This window comes from Stegodyphus dumicola, chromosome 8, assembly GCF_044657685.1.
Source record: "Stegodyphus dumicola isolate Sdum_Otavi_A_Nest chromosome 8, ASM4465768v1".
NCBI classification, from domain to species: Eukaryota; Metazoa; Arthropoda; class Arachnida; order Araneae; family Eresidae; genus Stegodyphus; species Stegodyphus dumicola.
The window spans coordinates 111,668,557-111,694,372 of NC_140775.1; the positions used below are offsets into that span (position 1 = coordinate 111,668,557).

Consider the following 25,816-nt stretch of genomic DNA (forward strand, 5'->3'; position numbering starts at 1 on the left):
TAAAACAAAAAAACTGCAACATATATTACATGTATATATAATAAATCGGAATGGTATTGATGGCACAGATATTGAAGCATACACAGAAGAAGAAGAAGCTTGCAATATGCCTGGATTAAGTATATCTTTATCGATAAGGCTTAAAATTTTGCTTGTTTCCAAAGATAGAGCTCAAAATTTATGTTCAAATTGTAATGACTTTAAATTTCACAAGTTCTCTTTCAAATCATATTTCTTTTCATTTTCTACCGCTTTAATGCTTTCTTTCCAAAAAAGGTTTTTTTGATGCCAAGCCTGGAAGGAGATATATAAGATAAAAAATGCATGAAACAAACTTTTAATTTCAATTGTCAATAGACACTTAACAGCATAATTTAATTTAGATATTTCTCCTTTCCATCCTTTACATATTGCATACTGAAAGTCAACTAACCAATACAAAAATTTTTAATAGACAATGAGAGGGAAATTTTACTTTCTGCTTCACTTCTGATGCTGCTGCCTTAAAAAAAGGGGGGGGACAGATCTGCTTATTGCAGACAGTTTATTTTGCATTGGCTTATAGAAAAGTTTGGACAACTAAAATAACAGGGATGTTCAAGTTGGACACAAGTGCAAGCTTCTTCTATTCGACTAAAACCACAAAGATATGACATAAATAAAATTTAAAACCAGTATAATCCCCAAATCTACCAGTAAAAAATGTAAGAAAACCTTAACAACTCAGTGTTTTAAAATCAAAAGAAATCCTGAAAACAACAAAAATACATAAAAGTGTAACTAAAAAGAAAAGGAATACAATTAAAATCTGATTCAATGTTATCAAAAGGATGTAGATCAGATTCAATTGAACTCCACTTCCTAGGAAAATCACTGAGCTTCAGTTCATCAAAAATTAGCTGATGAACATTTTAAATTATTTAATTATAACAGTTCATCAGAAAATCCTGAATGTCTCCTCAACACAGCAGCTTTCTTTTTATATGAAATAAAAATACACAAAAACAAATTTAAATGAAATAAATTCAATTTGCTTAATAAAGCAAAAGTAATAAATATATGCACAATTTACTAATATTAAAATTCAAATTAAAACATAATAATTTACAAAATATAGCGAAAGAACTTAAATTATAGTTACAAAAAGAATTATTAACCGAGAACAATTTTTTTTATCAAATTAAGAAAAGTTGGAACTTACTGTTGGAAGAACAAAAGAATAAAAGACAGTAATTAAAAAGGAAAAAAGTGATGTTAATGGTTCCATGTTTGGTGCTACTGGCAATATAAATTGGCAATGGGAAGTTTAAACCAACCAAAAGATGAATTAACAGTAAATATTTTTTAAATTTAAAATTTGGAAAGCATTGAAGTAATGCAACTGAGAAAAGGAAATAAGGACAAATGTTAGATAAGGGTACAACTTACACACAATGAATTTATCATGGCAACTTAAAATAGAGTAGGTCCTTAGTTAATAAAAGTATAGCCAAGAAAATTATATAGTAATAACATAATTACAAATTACACTACAATCCTCTTAAATCATTCTTCTCTAATTTGAGCTTTCAGATAAAAAATTCATTACCTTAAAAAATTTTAAAGGGTGCAGACCACTCCAGCTTTTTTTAGTAGACTGTAAATGAAATTAATTGGACTTTAATTTTCTTGTAAACTTTTAGTAAAAAGAAGTATCTCTTTCTGTTGCAGTTCAATTTTGGTGCATACTTTTTTAATTCTAGCAATTTGATTAAAAATTGTATTTGCAATAACGTTTTTAGATATGATTGTATTCCAGTTTATAAGTTTAATTGTTGGAAAACTGAATTCTCTTCTTTTATCAAAGAGATAAAAGAGGTAATTGGTATCTAGAAGACTGTTCTCAATTTTCTGGGGTGTTGGCAGTTCATGTCACATAATTCTTTTTATGAGTCCCATTATATAACAACTGCAACATCATGGAAACTTGATCTTGCACACAACACTACTTTTAGCAGTAAAATTCTCAATAAGATTTTTTTGATGAGAACAGTTATATTTTGATTAAAAGGCCAGATATAGCTGCTCAATTATACGACAAAGAGTGGTAAAAAATAAAAGAACTAAAGAGTGGTAAAAAAACAAAAGAACTGATATTTTCATCATTTTGGCCAACTTCTAGTCAACTCATTGACAACATGGAGGAAAAATTAGCAAAATATACTTATGTTGCAAGCAATCAGTTGAAATAAATGCACTGTCTTGATAAATAAATCTATTTTTTATTAAATATGAGCATAAATCTCATGTGTTGTTAATTTATAATGAAATAAAACAAAACAACTGATTTTTATTGTTAAACCTTTTGGCTTTATAATTTTAAATAGATGATTTAAGTACAAGATTTTATATTATGTATCTTTAATTTATGGGAGATAATTCCTAAACCAGTTGGTCTATAAAACAGTTTAGCTTAAAGTTGTTTCAGATGCTAAACTGAAATCTGCATACCAAGAGCAGATTGCAGTTTTTTTAATGCTGTTATTTTTTTTCTAATAAAAAATTTTTAAACTGTTTAACATTTTAAGGGAAAAAAAAAAAAAAAAAAACTGATCAAGTTGTAACCTGAAATTTACAGGCTACAACTTTTTAAAATTCTTACCAGCAACACCATAAAATTTTAGAATGGCACTACTGTATCACATCACACAGTAGCGGCTTTAGCATTAAGAATACTAACTTAGAATTAAAAGAATAAGCAAACTAGTTAATTAGTTTCAACTATCTGAATTCTGATCAATCTGAGTTCTACTGGATAAACTAATAACAGAAAAGTAAAATTTTACAGTACCTTCTCTGCTCTCTGCTTCAGCCTAATTGCTTGAACTCTTTTCAATAATGTGTGGCATTTTTCCATCTTACCACTAGCACTACTGGAGGATGATCCTGGTAACTGAAAATCTCATAATAAATTATTAACATAAAGCAAACAACAAAATATTAATGCAACAAATATCAATATAATGCAATAACATTTTGCATTAAGCAATAATAATATTTGTCTTTCATGCTCTGTCTATTTGACTCTACCCCGACTGGTCCCAACTGAAAGGCTCCCATATCAGGCAGGGGGTGGGTCACCAGAAAATTATATAGTAATAACATAATTACAAATTACACTACAATCCTCTTAAATCATTCAGTCCACCAAGAGGTTAAATGTACACTAATCATGCTACCACCTTGGGACCCCAACCTGAGGTGGCAGACTTTAAATGTTTCTCTATAACAATTGCTACCTCCTGGTTGCATGGGGTCACCACTCCTGGTTCCCAGGTTTCACAGCAGTGGGGAGCATGCATGGCTAGAGATCTGACTGGCCATCAAAAATGCTCCTACCAGTACTATGTGGATGCCTAGTTCTCCAAAACAGGCAATCCACATAGTATATGTGGTATAACCTACCCGACTGGGCTAATGAAGTTTCATCTCAAGGTATCTCCCAGCTAGGCACATATAACCACCGAGCTCAAGATTTTACACCTCCATGGCCGAGACTGCCTAAGTATAGATTCCAGCAAGTACTTCACAAAATTCTCTGCGTCTCCCTCCCCAGAGGGGATCATTAGACTAGTCATATATACATGTACTAAGAAAAATATTTAACAAGGAGTTAAATATTTTATGGATAATTCAATTTCAATTTTCATTTGCAATAATACTGCACAGAAATACTCCACTAATTTTAATACATTGGAGCTATATGTATGCCAATTATGTTCAGCTTATAAATTAACTACTACAGTACAAAGTTCATAATCCGGACTCATCGGGACTTCGGCGATTCTGGATTAAGGGTTTTTCCAGATTATATATCAATTTAAATCTGGTAAGATGGCATGCAAAAATTATACAATTAAAAATATGAAACCATAATTTATGAAATAAAGAGCAATTATGATCTAAAGGGTATCAAAATTTACAAAAAAAAAAAAAAAAAAAAAAGCTTAATATTTATTTGTTTACTTTATTAAACATTTCTTTCAATATAAGTTGTTTAAATTGGTTCGTTTTTAGTGCTAAATGCGCATGCGTAAATATTAAATGTGCTTACGTAACATTAAACCCGCATGCGTAAAGCATACAAAAACAAGTTTGTGGTTTTGAGGTCCGGATTATAGATCATTCTGGATAATGGACGTCCGGATTACACACTTGGTACTGTATAATGATTCAATTATTAAAAAAAAAAAAAAAAGTTAGCTGCATCTGTAGGATAAATTTTGCTCCAGAAGAACAGACTCCTTTAGCTATCAAAGCACACCAATTTTTTTTAATGAGATTAACATTAAACGGTTTTGCCAATTATCAAAGTCAGTATGCTTGTCTCACTTTCAATAAATTCATCAAGTATGTAAGTCTAAACATTAATGAAATGAAAAGAACAGTAAACATACATTTGAAAAGTTTAAGAAAACAAGAGTTTTAATAGCATCTCTAAAATATTTGCAAGACTAAAAAAATAGGCTCCTGAACATGGCTAGTTTACAAATACTTTACATGTGATCCTTATGTAACATGACAGATTTCAAAATGACAGTCAAATTCTTCCCAAATACACCACAGCATATCCATCACAAGAGTCACAACAGTTGTTGTGATATACTGTTTAAGATCATTCAAACCTGCAGGAATGGAAAGAACAAAAACTTAGTCCTTGATGTACCCCCACCCCCGAAAAAAAGGAGTCACTTGGTGTTAAGTTCAGACTTTTTCTTGATTAACATATCAGTGCCATGTTGAATTTATATTTGTTGAATGCCCAATGTGAATATTTGTTGAATGCCCAAACTAACACCAAGGCATATTTTCATTTACAACACCACTTCTTAAACTTCTTTCATTCAGAAGGATTTTAAGGTTTTGTTTTGCTGCTGCCTTTAAAAAAAAGGGGGGGACAGATCTGCTTATTGCAGACAGTTTTTGCATTGGCTTATAGAAAAGTTTGGACAACTAAAATAACAGAGATATTCAAGTTAAGGATGTTCAAGGGAACCCTTTTTTAGAGATTTTTTGGCAACCCCAGATATTAAATAAAGATATAAAAGTAAATGCTTCCCCATAAGTAACTTTTCTTTGGTAAACAATATACATATGAAAAGTAGTAGTTTGGAATACATTTTTTATAAGACAAATGTGTTTGCTTTTTGCTGCATGACAAATCAAATCTCAATGCAATACAGTCAAAAGTCTTTAATCCGGACTCGTCGGGACTTCGGGAAGTCCGGATTACTGGTTTTTCCAGATTATAGATCATCAGTTTAAATCTGGTAATATGGCATGCAGAAATTATAAAATTAAAATATGAAACCATAATTTATAAAATAAAGAGCAATTATTATCCAAAAGGCATCAAAATTTACAAAAAAAAAAAAAAAAAAAAAAAAAAAGCTTAATATTTATTTTTTTATTTTATTAAACATTTCTCTCAATGTGCACATGCATAAAGCATACATTATGCATAGTTGAAATTAGAAAATTGCAACCAGAAAATTATTTGATGTGTATTCGTGATATTTATAATGATGAGGAATTTGATTTAAATCATATCAAAGACGGAGTACATCGAGATGAAATACTACATTTAGTAAGGAGTTATAAGCCGAATAAAATAAAAACATCTGCTCTGAAGATAAGGATAGTGCTGACAGATCAACTTATAGTTCATTGCGTGCCGCGTCATTCCACCCCCCTCCCCCCGCACAGCAGTGTGAAATTGATAAACAGATTTCGGAATGGTTAGAGAATCAAAGGATATGCCTTTATCCATTTTTTGCAGCAATTCCACTTTTTGTTTGATGGACATCGAAACATGCTTTCGTTTTGTAGATCCTTTGGTAGCTCCAGAATCGGAAATTCTAAGCCGAATTCAATTAGAAGGTTAAGGAACAACACAATCTGCAACATTAACTGAAATAGATAATTAGATAATTTTAGCTTAGCTTATACCTTCCATTATATATTAAACGTGCATGCGTAAAGGTATTATGTGCATGCGTTAATACATTATGCGTTGACGCATGCGCAGAAAGTTTGTAGCTTTGAGGTCTGGATTATAGATCATTCCGGATTAAAGACTTTTGACTGTATTTGATACTACTGGATGTAAAATGCATCTTCATTATTTTTCGGCACTGAATGGTAATTGAATTTACTTGCCATTGAATCTTTCTCTTTCTAGACAGCTCAACAAATTCCTCTTAGTTTTTATATGGCAAGTGATTAAACTCATTAATGTCAGTCAAAATTAGTTTTTGAATACAAGATAGCTTTTTAAAATTGAAATTTAGTATATAGTATTTGAAAAATTGTGCTTTTAGGGTTTTTAAGAGATTTATACTAATTTTTACAGATAAAGATTTGCATTTATTTTTTTAAATTATAAAATTGTCTATAGATGAAAGCATTTCTAATGAATCATTTTCTAGCTATTGTCCTACACGTTGATCTTTTTAATAAAAAATTCAATTTTATCATTTGAAGTAAATATATTGCTATTTCTTCCTATTCATTAAGATAAGTTTAGATCATATAGTTTCACAAAAATAATCTGCTATTGCCCAGCTTTCACAGACATACGTTATTTTGAAAAAGAACACAAGAACAGAATTTTATTTGATTAAAAACACTTCTTCTTTAGTAACAATAATCTTCTCAAACTTCACCTTCTTGACATGCATCCATCTTCTGCAATAAATTTTTGTATTTGATATGTCTTTAGAGAGATTTGAAAATAAATGGCCGTCATAGGCATGGATTTTAACAAATCAGCTTGACAGCATCATGAAATACAGAGAAACCTTAGTTGATAAATTTAATTCACTCCTGAAAGCCGTCTATGATAATTTTTTTCTTCCCTTCCTCCCTTCATTTCTTCAAAAACCACTTTTTGTGACTGTTTCTGAAGTTACAGTAGTACTTTCATTTAAGCTAATTTTTGCAATCTTCCAGTAACTTCTCCACATATTCAATGTTAACTTCTTACTTAGCCCATGGTTTTGCCTAGAAACACCATATCAAAGATAACAACAACAACAAAAAAGTTATAACTTTGAATGTGCTCAAAGTCTGTCTGCAACTAAATCTGGCCATAATTTTCTCCAGGGAGAATTCATGGTCCTGTACATCACTTGATGCTATGCTTTGTAGGAAATATTAAAATGAGATTTCTAGAAGTTCCTAAGTGTTAATTATGTGGCGTGGGTTACCCCAGAATACTTCTCAAAATCATATGTTGCCAAATGATGAGCAATGTCTCAAGTATTCACAACTCAAGATATGTTTGACATTCGAAGCATTTTTCATTCAGATAATTTGTTCATAACCGAACTGTTCATGAAGTGAGGCATTCATGATCTAAGATTCCACTGTATACCATTCAATTCTATCACTACAAGAGCCTTTCAATAGATCAGGCAGCATGTAAAAGTTACATGATCCTTACTAGCATCTTCAAACAAATGACTAAAACCAATATTTTTGCTCATCGTCACTTTTGCATCATATTTCCATGCTGTACCTTCAAAAAAATTCATCGATTTTGCTATATGCCTTCCTTCCCTTTGAAAGGACAAAGCAATAACAATTCTTCAAAGATGTTTTCTTTTAAATACATATGACATATACTAACAACTGAGCTATTTTTCAAATATCAGTTGTTCTTCCAACTGAATTGTAAAATTTGGTTTTTCTAACATTAAGAAATAAATTGCTGGACTTCATCATTGGTAATTTCGGAAATTCTGTTGATGGTAGTGTCATTTGCCTAAGCATTTTCCAAATTTTATTTTTCATATTTACTTTCATGAAATAATTCTGTCATTTTAATAGCAACAGATAATAGTATCTTCTCCAGTGGTATATGCCTTTTCACTTTTTAGCTATCAGATGTGAAATTTTGTATAAGATTAGTAAATATTTTTTGCTAGTAGTTATAAATTTCTCAAAATATTGCTTTTTTAAATTTGAGAAATTTAACAGTAATTTGAAATATTCTTTTGGTTTACAAACATGTGAAGGATGCTTGGATTCAAGAATGCATTTTTAATTTTGATGGTTTTATAATCCAAAGTCAAAATGTCATTGCAGATTAAAGAGGTAGTTGCTTATCATCACAGTTATTAAAAAATAACAACAAATTGGAGAATTAACTCATCACATTTTCTTTTTTGCATCTTAGATACCTCTTTCTGACTGTAGATTCTGTTTGATAAGATTTTGTAGCATTGCCATCAGCATCATTATCTTTGTTGCTGAAGTTCAACTACATACCCATAGATAAAAAATATACTGCATATTCCAGAGTATAATGTGCACTTTTAATACAAAGAATAAGATCAAAATTTATCAGTGTGCATAATATGCTGGATATAAAAATTAGGAAAAGATGAGCATACAGAAATTAGATTTCTACATGTAGAAGAAATAACATATTTTATGAACAAAAAAATTTTCATTATCAATTAACATGAAAAGTTCATCATATTGGTCTTCCATTATATTTTCAAGCACATCATTGAATTCTGCTTCATCTTCACCATCACTTACTCTAATCCACAAACAATAATCATCTTCCACTCTATCTAGATTGTTAGATATGTTACCGAAAAAGTATGAAATCCGGCACTGAAGCGATTAAGCATTTCACACATTATCTAGGCATTTTATATAACGCCAAATAACAAACCGGCAAAGTATGAAATACATCTGCAGTTTTTTTTTTTCAAATAACCAATACTTACCAGAACTAATTCAGAAGTCAAACAACAAAAATCAGCGTCATATTTTCAAAATTTCACAGGACTAGTTTTGATGGTTTTACCGAAACACCATCCTCAGCTGCAAAACCGCAAATGACTATACTCAGCTGCAAACATTTGTGGTTTTGCAGCCGAGGATGGTGGTTCGGTAAAACCATCGAAACTAGTCCTGTGAAATTTTGAAAATATAACGCTGATTTTTGTTGTTTGACTTCTGAATTAGTATTTGTTTGGCGTGTTATTGTGTCTTAATTACTTACCAGAAGTTAATAAATAATGTAAAAAGCCAAAATGACTATTAAGAAGGATTCATGGGACTATTACTTGTTGAATCACTATGATGTGATGTTTGTGCAAAACAAAAGTAAATTTGTTTATCCTGTTAAAGAAGACGTCAGTTATTTCCCATAATTCATGAAATTCATTTGGCTGTTAGACACAGAGGACTTGACAGAATGTTGAAGAAACTTTAAACCAAATACAAAAATGTTACACTGCATGATATTGGAATGTATATAAACTTTGTGAACTCTACCAGAAAAAAACAAAAAAGGTATTAAAAAGGGCATTATTCTGAAACCTATGATTTTTCTCAATTTAATTCTCATTGTTGGGTAGATCTTATTGATTTCCAGTCAGAGACAGAATACAAATTTACTATGGTGTACCAAGATCATCTCACTAAATATTTCTCTTTTTACGTATTTAAAAAAAAAGGTTTTTAATAACAGTTTTTCATTATTTTTTCAAAATAACATTTGAGTTTTTGAGGAATGAACATCTTACTTGATGGTCTAGAAATGAACATCTTATTTAAGAGCCTTATAATGACTTTTTCCCTATAGTTTGCCTAAAGAGCATTTGTCATTCTATAGAATGCTTAGATAAAGTATGTAATAATTATCATGTTTCAGACTTATATATGCCTAAATATTCTACAGAATATCAGCCCAAATATACTACTGAATACCGGCATTTCATGCATTGCCGGTAACAGATATACTATATTTTTTAAATGACTTTTGAATTAAGCCAGGCTTAATTTCATTTCATGTTTTAATTATCCACTCACACACTATTTATAGACTGTCATGGTACATTTGGTCTCCTTTTGTAAATATTTTCACCTTCTAACAGTCACATATTCCACTGTTGTTTTAAATTTCCTCTGAAAGGTTTACTAATGCACACATCTGAACTAATGGCATTAATTTACCTGGAATAACTGTCCTACTGTCAATTAATTACTACTGTCATTTTTAATTAATTGAACTAATGGCATTACTTTAATTGGGAAAACTGTCAACAATTTCTTCATATTATCCAGTAGATGGGATCTGAACATATAACAACTAAAAGACTTTCTGGATTCTTTAAGGCAACAGTACAATCTTGCCAAGCATTTCTTACAATTTCACTACTCATTCAATTACTGTTTTCATCCATTCATTCTTCTTGTGAACATGAATGAAAACATCATCTGGAAAATTACATTTTGATATTGTCTTTCTTTTAAAAATAACCATGGGTTTAATTTTGTTCTGTTCACTAAGCAGGAAAGTACTACGATGAGGTGAAATTTTTCGTGACCTGTTGTTTAATTCGAATTATATATATGTCCCTTTTACATCAATTCTTTTATTTCTATTACATCAAACATAACTGGAGTTTCAGCCATATTTCCAGGAAGATAGCCCTCGTGTGCTTTGCCATAACTGAATAATCTAATCCAATCCATCCATATTTCCAATATGGGACAGTTAATATATATATATATTGTCTTCATAAGTAAATAACATACTTCTGGAAACTAATCAAGCTGTTGTCCAAATCTTTCAGAAGCCTTTGTAAAACTTTTGTTTTTTCTCATAGAACTAAATTTTTCCATGTGATAAAATAACTAAACCAACTCAAAATTGCTTTAAAGTTTCACTTTCATTTGTATTTGTTTTTTTCCGCTTTAAGGCAAATAAACACACGTTGCTTGTTACAATTAATCCATTCTGGCGATTTTCTAAGACCCAGCTTGCAACATTTTTGCCTAGGATAGGCCATTTTGTTACTTCTTTAAGCAAAACTCATTTATTTTTTGGCATATTAATTATTGTAATTTCATTTTTCTTCCACTACTCATATATGGTGCTTTCATCAACATCAAACATTCTTGCAGTAGCAAGATCTCAGTTTTCTATCACAAATTGAATGACTGTATTTGAAAGCAGCACAGTGTTTATTTTGTTTGGCAGAAGCCATATTTACAACTAAAAAGAACACTTCATTAACCATATTTCAACTACAGCAAATGCAATTTAATAAAGGATACAATAGGGCACAATAGGATGTTACATACTGTAACATCCTATGTGTTTGTGGCATGTTTCAATTCTGAAATATTCTATGTGCTGATATCACAATGGGAGACTGCTATTATGAAGTACTAGTGGTACTTTTTAACATGTATATATAATTTTGAAGCTCAACTTGTATATTTTATTGGCCCATATTATGATTTTATAATAGTGCCATACAGAAAATGTAATTTATTACAGTAAAGAAATGTATTACATAAATTAAAGATAATGAATAAGACTAATTTTTTTTTAATTTATGTATTTGAATAAAATTTTCATGATCCCACCAATTTGCTAGGTGGCCCAATTTGAGGTCATGATTCATATTTTAAGAAACACTGATTTATACTATGCTTTAAAACAAAGCTATATAATAGTAACAAAATATGTTTTTTCATAATTGAATACATAACAAGTTTTTCCTGTCTGATTAGCGGCTATAATGCTCAGATGACCTCAAATCATTCATGCAATGCTGATGCCATGAAAACAAATGAAAGGAGATCATAAACTTGATGACTTTGTCTATTAAACTCTACTAAATGTTTCATGATAAAAACAAGCAGTTTTCAATTTATAAACATTTAATACGTCTATTTTAGACTAACACTATATAAGTTAGGGGTGATAAATTATTTTACTTACAGGGACATATGGCAGTTGAACAATATGTGTGTTTTTCTTTGAATAATTTTCATCTTCCCATTTTCGAACGTCCTCCATATAGCTCTGGCTAAAATGCATGTGTTCATGCATTAGACACTACAATATGGGGGATAAAAAGTAATTAATATATTTTTAAACAATATTCTTATGGTTTACAAATTTCAGAACTAATAACTTGAAATTTACAAACTATAAACATATTACAATAAACAGACATATTTTACTGGAAATTTGTTCCTCTCGGAAGCTGAGCCCCAATACATACTATGACATATTTATGTATACTAGTCCAGTTACTGAGAATTGTGATAAAATAAAGAGAAACAGAGGTAAAATGAGCTGGATTTATAAGTTTCAAAAATGAGTACTCTTATAGTGCATACTGTAAACAGCCCCAACTTGTTCAAAAATTGTTCTTGCGAAGAACAGAGCCATGGTGCACACTATGAGATCATCAGATTTGCTAGTGCAATTATTGAGGCTTTTGTGAAGAACTTATCTTGCTTAATAATTTAAAAGAATACATTTATATGAATTTATTTCAAAACTAGTTACCTCAGCACGACTAGGAGTTATGACAGATGCATGGGCAGGATATTTCAGTTGAAGAATGCGCTGAAGCAAATTTATCATATGCTGAGAACCAACATTTATTCGTTTTGCATTTCGAACATCGAATCTTGAACGTACAACTGGCAGAATGTGAGATGCACTGTAGCCTAAAGATACAACAAGACCAAAAAGACCTGAAAATAAAATTATTATATTCATTTATATTTCCCCTTTTTGAATTAAGATTTTAGTAAAAGTTTAAAAACTTTTACTTTTGTTATAAAGCATTATTGTAATTATTATATTTAAAGTATTTTTTTTTTATTTAAAAGATGTAAATATATGGCAAAAGTAACTTACTGATTTGGTGAAGTATTTTGCCGCAAACTAGAGTAAAATTAATTGTTTTGTAGAAATAAGATTTTTTTAGATAACTATTTCTCATTTTTTAATTCCATTAGATGAAAGATTTTTTTAATTCTTAATTACATAGAAAAGGATTCAGATAATTAATGTAAAATTTTGGAGCCACATAGATTTATGTTAATTAATTTATGTTATATATATACAGTATATTTCTCCTTTAAAGCAGAATTTAATAATGGGCTCTTTCCGCACTTACAAAGCACTACGAGATCAAAGACTACAGAAGAAATAAAGCTGCTCATAATAAGTAAACAGAAGTGAGTTAAAAAAGATTATTGCTCATTACAACATTATAGAAACTAGTTCATATGCTTTTCCTGGAGAGAATGTACAAAGTATTTCTAATTTAAAACTCTCCAAGGAACTTTCAACACATATCACATATCAAAATACAGTTATCCCAAATTTATTTTTAACATTAATTAAATATTTTGATGGGCCCAAGGTCACTCTATAGTATATAACATTTTTCAAAACTTCAAATTGTTTCTTAAACCAATGCCTATAAAATACTAGAAAAATATCTAAAACAATGCAAAATTTTTAAAAATGATACTTAAATATGGAAAAAACTGGAAATAATACAGCAAGAAATTACAGTAGAACTCCAATCTAACTGAGACCACAGACCATTTAGATCAGGGATTTCCAAACATTTTCTTGCATTAACTCTTTTTATAGGAACAGATTTCTTCATCAGCCCCCTCACATTTTTCTCTATGATATACATTATACAACATTATCATAATACAAAAAATTGTCAATAAATAGCAAAGATAACAATTATTTTAAGAATATGAACAAAAGATTTGAAAAAGTGGTTTATTAGATTTATGTTTAATTTTACAAATATAAAGAGTTTTTCAGAAATAAAACCACAGCTCGAAATTTCATTAAAATTCACTTTTCATTACTGTGATGGTTGCACTTGATGTATTTATGCAATTTTTCTTAATATTTGGCAGAAAATTGCTTGATTTAATTTTTAAATCACTTCATTCAAATTATTCAACCTGTTTCTTGTTTTATATTCCAGTTTTGCATTCTCCGTACTTTTTTGTTTGTTTTCCTGTGTTTTTGCATTACACTCCATTGCACTAATTGCAGAAAATATTTACATATTTTAAAATTATATTAAATAATTTTAGTGTACTTTCCCCTTATATTTATTTTATGATTTCTTTTCTTACTATGTTATACAGTTTTACACAATTAATTATCAATCATATTAATAAATTTTTTTGTAATCAATGAGGTCTTGATTATGCCAATCAATCTGCAGAGAATATTTGGCTATCAACTTTCAAGAGACTCCTTGATCGTCACTGATCCCCTTTAAAATTTCATCAACATTCTATGACTCAGTATCAGCACCACTGGGACTTGGTCATCTTACTCTTGAAACCAAATATGTACTTCTTATAGTGTTAAGTAAGCAATTTTTAAATTTCAGTTTATTTCCAACAAAATTTATGCAAATAAGAAATTATTTTATTTCTGTAAGACAATATAAAAATATTTTTAACGGAAAATTTAATTAGAAATCAAATTATTTTTAATTTACAAAAATATATAATTTATTTCAATTTCAACTAAAATAAAAAAAAATTAAATTTATTTTTATTTACACTATTTGCAAACATTAAATACTCTTAGTTTATTTTGCTTTTAATATGCACTATTCAGCCAATTATAATATGCAATTGATTTTCTATTATGTTCTATGGCTACATTGTAGAGACATTAGGTTAATTGGAAGCAGGGAAGATGAAAAATATGCAACTGCTTCGCAGGGAATCGAACTGCGGACCTCTGGAATATGCGCTCAGTGTGCAGACCATCACACCAAGAAGGTGGGAGAAATATTTTATAACAAATTTCTCAAATACCACAGACTAACCTACATGATGTATACTGTAATATCACCAAGCTTTCATGATGGAAAAACTAAGACTGATTGTCTTTTTTAAATTTATTTAAAAACTTAACATAGGTTAATTAAAATTAATATTACAGCATTATTACAGATGGGGAAAGACAAAATACCTTTTCTTTGGTTCTTAGTGCCACTAGATGCTGCTTGAGACTCAATGGGCCTCTGTTTGACACAAAATTTGTTCAACATGATTTACGTGTTAAAAATGCTCCTAAAGCAAGATATCTCATTTTTATTGAAAATGTTTATACTGCAACTTGTTACTGCTTTATGAAGATGATATCATTATGTAAAAACTTCACATTTTACTTCATTTTGCAAAAATTTCATGGATCAAATAACTAAGAACACTCTTTCCTCTGAATACATTTCCTACACAAATGATTTTTGTTCCTGCTTCTGAAGTTATTGCAATTCTTTCTTACGAAGTGCACTTTTATAGTTCTGCAGTAACTTCTCCACATCCTCACTGGTAACTTCCTAATCTATTATTTTGTCTAGAGATCTAATATCATAAATAACAAAATTTGTTCTAAATTTCAGTCTTAGTCTGGAATACAATCTGACTATAACTACATACAGGGCAAATTCATGGTCATGCTGCCAAATGTTACCAATGAGAATTAAGGAATGTAAAAATATTAAAATGATATTTCCAGTGGTCCTTGAGTGTTAATTCTGTAAAAGAGCATCTTAGAAAAATCATTAACTGCCAACTTGACCTTTCGCAACAAAACAACATTAAGCATTCAAGACATTTTTTGTTTCAATAATTTGTTTGCGATCCAAGATGCAGTGTAATGCTTTACTTGAAATGTGTTTTTTAATTATGAAAATCTGAAATAACGAGGAATTATCTTGTCATACTATATGTTTATAAAAGTCCTCACGCAGTCTTTATTTTCACAATTGTTGGTTACTAACATAGATTTCCAAAAAAATTAGATCAAAACTTGAACATTTTTATAACTGGAAGTATATGCTTATAACCAATTGTAGCAAAAATAAAGGCTGCATTAGAACTTTGTAGACATGGTAAACTAGAACACAGGACTGAGTACTATACTGAGCCTTTTGGCAATTTCAATAGATAAAAAATACAGTACCATATTTTTTATTTTAAATTAAGATGAAAAATGTACTAATTAAAGATGTTACAGATGCAAAAATTAAAGGTGTTTGATATTTATTGCATTTTTGCTAGAAACCTCGATTTACATATTGTAAATTTACTGTACATAATAGTAAGTGAACTATGCAGTTGCAATGTGATCTATTTTCAACTCTTTTTTGATTTTTATCCATACCAGATAATGTACTATACTAAAAACAGATCTTCACTATCAACAATCCACATCTGATGGTGGTGGGGGAAGGGGAGGAGTTTCAATGATCCGTCTATTCTCTTATCATCATAATGATAGTATTAATCAAGGTTCCACTGTATTTCAAACAGAGAAATAATTTTAAATATTACACTAAGTTCAAAATATACGTATTTTTAGAAGCTAGCTTACAAGAACAAACAATAGAAACAATTGGAGTTCTACTGTAATACTACAGCACAGTTTTAACAAGCATAATGCAAATAAATTAACAGAATAATATAAATAAACTAACCTTTTGGCTTGGTATTATAATAATAAAAACTGAAGAGGGAATCAATGCCATAAGCCACTTGTGGTACATTGTAGCATTCAAACAACAACTCAGACATCACTTAAAAAAAGAAAAATATATATATATATATTACCACATAGACAGTTAGATACATAAATCACAAATATACAGAATCAAAACTTTTTAACAAAACTTCAAAATGATAATTTACAAAGATCCATGCTTTAAACAATGCTTTACGATTTAGTAAATAATTTGGATATTTCAGTTTATTAAAAACATCACATCTAAATGTAAACTTGTATATTTTGATTCATACTGATAAATTCAATAACATGTTGTAGAGACATAAGGATTTTTTTGAGGCAAGAGAGATAAAAAAATTAGCAAACGCCTTCGCCAGGAATTGAACCACAGACCTTTGGAATACCGGCCCAGAGTGCAGAACCACTACACCATGAAGGCAAGCTAGGAAGGTGGGAGAAATACCTTACATAATACCCCTTTTTAAAGGGCGACTGGGGTTTTTAGGGGACCCAATCGCCAAATCCTGGGTGTTAAGAATCATCATCCACAACACTTTTAGTTGGGTGCCACTGTAGAGACATTAGGTATTTTTTGGAAAAGCCGGAGAGATGAAAAATTAGCAAACACCTTCGCTGGGAATCGAACTGCAGACCTTTGGAATACCGTCCCAGCGTGCAGAACTACTACACTACAAATGCACGCTAGGAAGGCGGGAGAAGTACCTTACAATGTTATTAGAATATATTTTAAAAAGCCTTCATCTAACGTGAACAGATTAATTTAAAATGAATAATGAAATAACTGCTGCTAAATATCACATTTCTAAAACAGCCACGAGCAGTGAAATTTGTATAAAAAGAAAGCATGCTGCAACAATGAAATTAAGTAAATCACTAGGGTGTGAGTAAATAGGCTACTGATTCAAGCTTTGGAAAGCTTTACATGACCTTCAAACCTGCACTGATGATGTAAGCTTACACTACAGCCTTATAAATTGGTATGTAGTTGACATCCTATGAATGCAGAAAGCAACGGCCAATGGCAACAAAAATATGGAATAACAATAATGCTAGAGACATTGATTTACTCCACTAAAGAACTTCAAGAGAGGCTTTATCATTGACCACAGATTCGTCAGTGTATAATGCGGTCTGTAGTATATCATGCATTGGCCATAAGATGGTAAGGTCCGAATGGTAGTTCTGACCATAACATCTCATGGTGTTGGAAGCAGTTTACAAGCAATGATACCAATACATGGTAGATGAGCCCCAGATTAAAAAAAAAAAAATCATCAGCAGAGAAGATCAAAGGATCAAGCATCGGGCATGCACAAATTTCATAGTTAGCCTGTTATCACATAGGCACATGCAGCAGGTCTTGTGTGCGAATGAACCCTCTTCAGACAGCCGGGAAAAGCAAATCAGTCGTTTTCCTTCTCTTTTGTGAGCTGTTTTTAATACAGGAATATTACAGACTCCATCAGGGTGATGTCAGTGCACAGTAGTATCAGCGGTCTAGACTTAACACATGTATCTTTAGCAAACCCCCTGGGATGGCTGCAACTGGCTGGATTCTATATCCTGACAGAATACTCTGGGGAAAAAGCATTTTGAGCTTGGTGGTTCCAGAGCCCCGAGGGAAGACTGTCTGTATGGTTGGACTGAGGGGGAGAAAGGCTATCAGCCACTGGGCAGGTGGTATCGGTAGCGGGCGTGGAAGACCACACCTCATGGTGGTCTCGGTTCGCGGGGAGTGGTGACCCCTGTCGACCCATTCAGACATGAGGAATGAGAGTACATTTTGATCCATTGCCCATGGGTGCAGGACAAGGTGGTGGTGTAGCTGAGGTTCTTTTAGCTCTCTGTGGGCACTTTCTATCTGATGACCACCTCTCGCCAAATGCGGAGGCATCAAGGGGTTCAGACCTGGTAGTACGGACTTAATTGGACTGTGGAGCCGGTAATATTAATTGATCGTATCTTTAACAACACTTGCAGCTTTGTTTTGGGAACAGCTGATCACAATTTCCAATGCCACTATTAAGTAACACACTTTCCCCAATGTAGGCATTATAATATGGAATGCCTGTGACAGCTGATCTATTCTCACAGTTTAATAGCTATGGCTTCATGTGCTCCCTTTTCCAGCTGGGATTTCAGATGCAATATTTCGGTATAGTGGTGTATTTAATTATGGCAAAGCACACTAGGGGCTATCTGCCTAAGAGGACGGATGCCTTTGTGGAGGACTTTCTAAGGGAAACTGGCTTGTATACACGTTACACATGAGGAAAACCACGAAAACACCCATGCAGCCAGCCCGTTCACGAGGCGAGATTCGAACCTCGGACCGAACTACCAGTGTTCAGCGACTTTACCGCTCAGCCGCTGATGGGCTTGCAATATTTCGGAAAGGTAATGTTGCTCATGACGTTGTTAAAACAGGAAACAAGAAATGTGCAGTGCCCTCACTCAAACTCTAGACCTTCTAAAAGGCTTCTCAATTTTACACTATGAAGGCATATGGTACGAAGGGAGTATTCTCTCCCATTTAATGACTGACAGAAGAGGAGGGGACTCAGTTGCTAAATCCATGTGGTGATGAATTTCATCTACCCAGTTTTAGTTCGGGCAGCAGTTGTAGAATTACCAGGTTTGTCAAAGCACAAAACATAAAAAATGTGCAATGCCTGCCAATTACCAGCCGGTTGTGCTTTCTAATTACACCATGAAGGCACATGGTAAGGAAAAAGAAAATACACTGCTCGACATTAAAAATGCAACACCAAGAAGGAGTGGTCAGAAATTTATGTAAATTTTAGAGTAGATGCACATCACTGAGTTATGTGAATGATGTGAAATGCGCAGTTCTCCGACACATGTGAAGTAAGATATAAGGGAAGGGACGTGCAGAATAGGCAATATTCGTGTTGTTATTTCTGCCAGAAGAATTATCAAAGAAAATTGGTTTTTATCCCGGAGGATACGTGTAATAGAATAGAATGCCAGGTCGCCGTCAACGAAGGCACTTCCAGCAGATATATGATTTTACAAGGAGTATGGTGATTGGATTGAGAAGGGCAAGTTGCGTCAAATCGCAGCTGATACCCACATGGATGCGAGCACGGTGCATCGGCTATGGCGAACATGGTTGGAACAAGGAAATGTGGGAAGAAGGAGGGGTGCAGGTGCAGCCAGAGTGACGTCAGCACGCATGGAGCGACGCATCCGCCGACAAGCTGTGGCGGTCCCGCAAGTCACTTGTATCGCGATTCTGCAGCATGTGCAAGATATGCTGGATGTCTCTGTGTAGACCAGAATAATTTCCCGTCGATTGGTTGAAAGTGGCGTCGACATGGAGACAGATCTAATCCGGCAGTAACTGTAGAATGACCCACCGCGCGACAACATGGCATAATGGTTTGGGTCGCTATTGCCTACGATTCCAGGTCACCTCTAGTTCGTATTCAGGGCACTATGACAGCCCAACGATACTTGAATGATGTACTGCGGCCGGTGGTAATTTCCTACCTTCAGGGGCTGCCTAATGCAATTTTTTCAGCAGGATAATGGGAGACCACACAGTGCTCGCATCTGCCAACATGCTCTGCTTCCCTGGCCACCGTACTCTCCTGACCTGTCACCAATCGAACATGTATGCAATGTGATTGGACGCCGTTTGCACACTCTGACCCTGCCTCGTTCAGAAGACGAACTGTGGCAAATGGTTGAAAGGGAATGGAGAACCATCTCTCAGGACACCACCTGCACTCTTATTGACTCTATGCCTAGACGTGTTTCTTCGTGCATCGCTGTCCGCGGTGGTCCTACATCCTACTGAGCCGACGCCGTTCTTGCTCTGTATTCCGACTATCATTTTGAAATAAAGATCAGTTATTGCTGCTTGCTGTCTCTGTCCCAAATTTCATCACTTTCTAACCACTCCTTCTTGGTGTTGCATTTTCAATGTCGAGCAGTGTACCTTATAAGGTATAGGCATCATAAGGCCTAAGACTTTACTTCTTCGATACAAATTTGATTGAACATGTATGGGATCAGCTAAAACTTTAGCTGCCAGCAGACCACAAAATCTGAGATATAATTGCACCCTATTTTGGTTTTATAATTTAATAAACAATATATTTGCATTGAATCTTTAATTCATATACATTACATTTTGTACAGCGTAAGGTCCGCATTCAGCCTCTTTTCATAATTGTTAATCATACACATATATTTCCAATTAAAAAATAATTTAAATGATGCTAATATTCATGTTTTCACATTTTAAAATTAAAAAATCAATTTTATAAAAATTATCAAATCTAACTATTTATACATTTTAAAGGTCTCTATATTTATGTTTAGGAAAATTTTATATGCATTTATCATAAAAAACAAAATACAAAAAAGGAATGACTCCCATATGACAAAAATTGAGATATTTCATTTTAAAACTGGAGACCATGTTTAGGAGTCATACATAAACTGAAGAAAGAAATGTTCGCATTTGTATAAAACTAAAACAAAATATCATTTTAGAAGAAATTTTCTGATGTTAGTAGATACGTGACGTGCATTTTCATACAAGATGTCATGAAAATTACTGACCAATACAGAATTTTTTAAAAAGGAGTTTTTATTTCTAGAATCTTCTACAGTCATATCTAGAAAACACTGGCAGGCTTCAGCATTGGTAACAACCAACTTGTAACATCACTTGCCTGAAAAAAAACTATTTTTAGTTTACTGAATTTTTTTGTATAATTATTAGATTATGCTTCTAAAGTACCTTGAGAGGCTTTTAAAATAATGCACTTTTAGCCCTTAAAAGCTTAAAATTCACTTGCATAAAAATTCTTCCAACATACCAAATGAAATTAAAAACTAAAGAATGTTGCAGAAAGTTCCAAAAGAATACAACTGAATGGCATTTAATCCTTTGACTAAGAATTAAAAAAATCTTTTACTCGTTTTCTATCTAAGTGAACAAAATATGCAATAAATAAGGTAAATTTAGCATTTGGGATTTTTTTTGACAAAGTAGTCAAACATCAAACTTGAACTATCTAATTTATTTATTGACTCCTCAAGGCAAATGGAAAATGACTTTAACTATCCAAAATTTTGAAATCGAATATTTTCGTAAATTTTTGTCTAATGGGAGTAAAATATTTTTTTAAATACATTTTATTATGAACATAAAATTTCCCTAAATATAAGTGTACAACCAACAGACCACACAGAAAGTTAAATTTTGTAATTTTTATAAAACTGATTTTTTTTTAAATGTCAAAACATGAATATATGCACAATTTAAAACAATTTTGTTACAAGAAGTTTATGTCCATGAAAAAATAAAAAATGCCTTGAAAATAAAGGCTGAGCATAGACTTTTGTGGAGGTGGTGTATGTGTGTGTACGTATGCAATGTCTTGGAATATTTAAATTATTATTCCTTAATTGTTTATCTAACTGTATATGGCTAATATAAAACCACAAAGGGATACTTTGTGGTTACTGCAAACTTATTTCTTTCTAGTGTGCTGTGAAATATTGTTTATGATGTAGATGTAAAAATGCATTGTCAAACTTTTAAATAAAGAAGTTTAAATCTGTCGACAATTTCCTATGTGATTCTCCATATACCATGTCAATAAAATTGGTAGCATGTCTGCCAATATGGGAAAAAGCAACGGATGCTTTGTAAACTAAAAAAGTGAGATGGGTCTAGTCTTTGCTGGCTCTGCTGTGAAGGATTGAAAGCAAGAGTACAAAATTGAAAAATATGACAAACCATTGACTATTTATTTGGCAATTGATATGAAACATTTTATAAGAATATGAAACATTTTATAAGAATTTGCACTTTATGAAACATTTTATAAGAATTTGCACTTTGGAGTTTTGTTATCCATCTTAGTTACATTATTGCAGAATTTGTTTTATATCTTTGTTTCAGAAATATCATATGTAATGCATCTCAGATGTTACAATTTTGTTTTAAGCTTCGTTTTAAATGAAAGTTATGATGTCCATGTCAAGAATTCTTAAGCCCATCATTTTTTGCCTTAAAAATTTGAAACTGTCAAAGAGAAAGACAATAACTCAGATGAGGACATAAAAGGTGCTGTTTTAGATAATTTGCTGGAAGAAAATTAACTATGATTAATAAAGCAAATGTTGTTAAAATTGTATAATATTGGTTCTAGAGCTATTAGAATAGGTATTGGAAGAACGATGGCAACTTAAGCTGTTGGTAGCAGATTAACCAATTCAAACTGTGGTATCTGGAGTTACAGCATCAGTAATGCAAAAACTTAAAAGGTATGTATTCCTATCTCTGATCTTTACACTTTCAATAAAGGAATATGATGTTTATTGTAATGGCATACTTTAAGTCTTTCATCATTTGTTCTGTACAGAATTATTATACTGAAAGCTCACAAGAACATACAGGGGTTGGACAAAAATATGGAAACACCTTTAAAAAACATGTTTCTTTGCTTAATATGGTGTAGGAAACCCGTTGGCATCCAAAACAGCTTGCAGTCTTCTTGGAATGGATAAATACAGTTCCTGTATGTTTTCCAAGGGAATATTATACCATTCTTCCTGCAAAACGGTGGCAAGTTCAGATAACGATGTTGGCAATGGATAACGAGAACACACTTTCCGTTCCAATGTAGACCACAAAGGTTCGATAATATTCAGGTCTGGCGACTGTGGTGGCCAGGGGAGATAGGACAACTCATCCTCGTGCTCAGAAAACCAGTCCTGGACAATGTGAGCTGTGTGAACAGGGGCTTTGTCGTCTTGGAAGACACCATCACCATCGGGGGACAAAGTTTGTACCATGGGATGAACTCGATCGGCCAAAATGTTCACATAAGTCTTGGCAGTCATGTGCCCTGACACAGTTATCATGGGGCTAGCAGAGAACCACGATATGGCTGCCCAAACCATAACAGAACCCCCGCCATGTTTCACTCTTGGCAACAAGCAGTCTGTATTATAGGCTTGAGATGGCGTTCTCCAGACGTAAACTCGGCCAGAAGTGGGAAACAATGTGAAAGAAGACTCGTCAAACCATATTACTCGCTTCCACTGCTCTATAGTCCAGGCTTTATGACTTAAACACCACCTTTTCCTGTTACAGGCATTAGCATCACTGATGAGCGGCTTCTCAATTGCAGCACGGCCAGCAATTCCCTGTTTATGAAGCTCCCTTTTAATTGTTTTGGTACTCAAAGGGTTCGGTAACACAACATTCATTTCAGCAGTAACTTTTGCAGCTGTGGTCTTCTTATTTTTCGTCACAATTGGCCTTAATGATCGTCTGTCACGATCACTCAGGACACACTTTCGTCCGCGCTGTGATTTAGCAGATGATGTTTTTCCGCTTTTCAAATATGCGGAATAAATCTTCGATACAGTACCTCTTGAAACACTAAACACCTCGGCTACCTTGCTTACGGAAGCACCTACCATACGTGCTCCAACAATTTGCCCACGTTCGAAGTCTGTTAACTCTGACATAATACAATGACAACCTCACACAACAGTACTCCGACAATTGAACTGTTTAGCACATTTACGAAGTTGCATAGGTGGCGTCAGTAGTCAAAAACGCCAGCGCCACCTACATATTTCATTAAAATCAATCTTTCTTTTCAAACATGCATTTCACAAGGTGTTTCCATATTTTTGTCCATCGACTGTATCTCTTACGGACTTTTTTGTGCATAAATGCTTTCATGCCATTATTTTTGTAGTAACTGCTTCTGAGTTAAAATGCCATATAATAAGGCTTAGACATTATGAATAATGTCTTGTATTTTAAGTAAATTTATTCTGATATTCCAGAACTTTTTTGATGGTATGTGGATTTATTTCAAACAATTTTATAATTATTTTTATGAAGAGCTTGTATGTTTATGCAACAGTAACTTAACTTTTGATATATCATGGATACTGATACATTGAGTGCTTCACTGTGTTACAGCTGATGAATAGTAGCATTTCTGTAATGTTTTGGATTGTGATATGTGCCTGCAGTTCAAATATCTAAATTCTAAATATTGAATTACAAAGACTGGTAATTATAATGAATAATTTCAGTAAAAATTACTATTTTACACTCACTACTTTAACGACTGTATGAATGGTACTATTAAATTTTTAATGTTACAAAGAACAGAACCTTAGTGAAATCTAAATAACACTAAATGATTAGATGAATCAATTTTCAATACCATAAATATCTGATTTTGCACGCAATGAACTATTTTCTGTTCTCATCATCCTCATATACTGTATCAAACCATAGAGTTGTAAGTGGAATACACGTTCGTTTTCGGGGAAAAAAAAAAAAAAAAGGACAACATTGCATTTTCAATGGTTAGTACTAGGAAAATAATTCCATTTCAGCTGATTTGTTGCATGTCACAAACTCAGTTGCAGAACTACAACAATTTGCAGTTTCCTTGCTTGGCTAGCAATATTTAAGAGCAATGTGCTACAATAACACTTTGTCACAAATGATTTTGTAATAATAAACAAATTGTTAGAACATTAAAACTTATACACAGAAATTAATTCTATTTAATATAATTATATAGTTATTACTGTATTATTATGCCTGCCAAACTATCATATTTCTGAAATATGCCAAGTAAAAAAAGTTGCCAAACTCTAGAAGTATAAAATAGCCATCAGAGGAACTGACTGATCATCATACCATTTGGTGGTTGTTAAGAAAAAGTTTAAAATTCCCATGTCATTTTTTCAACTTCATGGGGTTTTGGTGGCCTGGCTGGCATGGCTGCACAAATCTTGTGCAGATGGGAAGTTATAATACCCTGGAATATTTAAATTGTTATTGCTTAATTGTTTATTAACTGCATCTTTACTACTAATATAAAAACCCAAAGAGGTTTTGTGAGTGTAACATTGCAAGCTTGTTCTTAGGAGCACTGGTGCACTGCGGAACGTTGTTTATCATGCAAGTGTATCATCATGAATCAAGTTTTTAAATTTCTGGATTTTTTAAAGATTGTTATATTCTCTTAATTGTTACCATATGATTGACTATACATTAAGACACAATAACACGTTGAACAAATACTAATTCAGAAGTCAAACAACAAAAATTAGCGTTATATTTTCACAATTTTCACAGGACTAGTTTCGATGGTTTTACCGAACCACCATCCTCAGCTGCAAAACCACAAATGACTATACTCAGCTGCAAACATTTGCGGTTTTGCAGCTGAGGATGGTGGTTCGGTAAAACCATCGAAACTAGTCCTGTGAAAATTGTGAAAATATAACGCTAATTTTTGTTGTTTGATTTCTGAATGACTACACATTTCCGAGTAATTCTCCACATATGTCATATACATCGAACAGCCATTACATTTTGACCACCTTTCATCT

The 25,816-nt window shown here is 32.4% G+C and overlaps 1 protein-coding gene across 2 annotated transcripts in view; it reads right to left on the reverse strand.

The window, feature by feature from the left end:
* Arp5 (Actin-related protein 5) overlaps window positions 1–25,816 on the reverse strand; it is a 115,617-nt gene that overhangs the window by 67,387 nt on the left and 22,414 nt on the right. For both annotated transcript variants that reach the window (XM_035371528.2, XM_035371530.2), the window contains exons 6-9: window positions 16,350–16,448; window positions 12,371–12,561; window positions 11,795–11,911; window positions 2,831–2,932 (exon numbers count right to left, since the gene is read on the reverse strand). In XM_035371528.2, coding sequence (XP_035227419.1) covers window positions 2,831–2,932; window positions 11,795–11,911; window positions 12,371–12,561; window positions 16,350–16,448 — 509 coding nt within the window. The remainder of the gene's footprint in view (window positions 1–2,830; window positions 2,933–11,794; window positions 11,912–12,370; window positions 12,562–16,349; window positions 16,449–25,816) is intronic.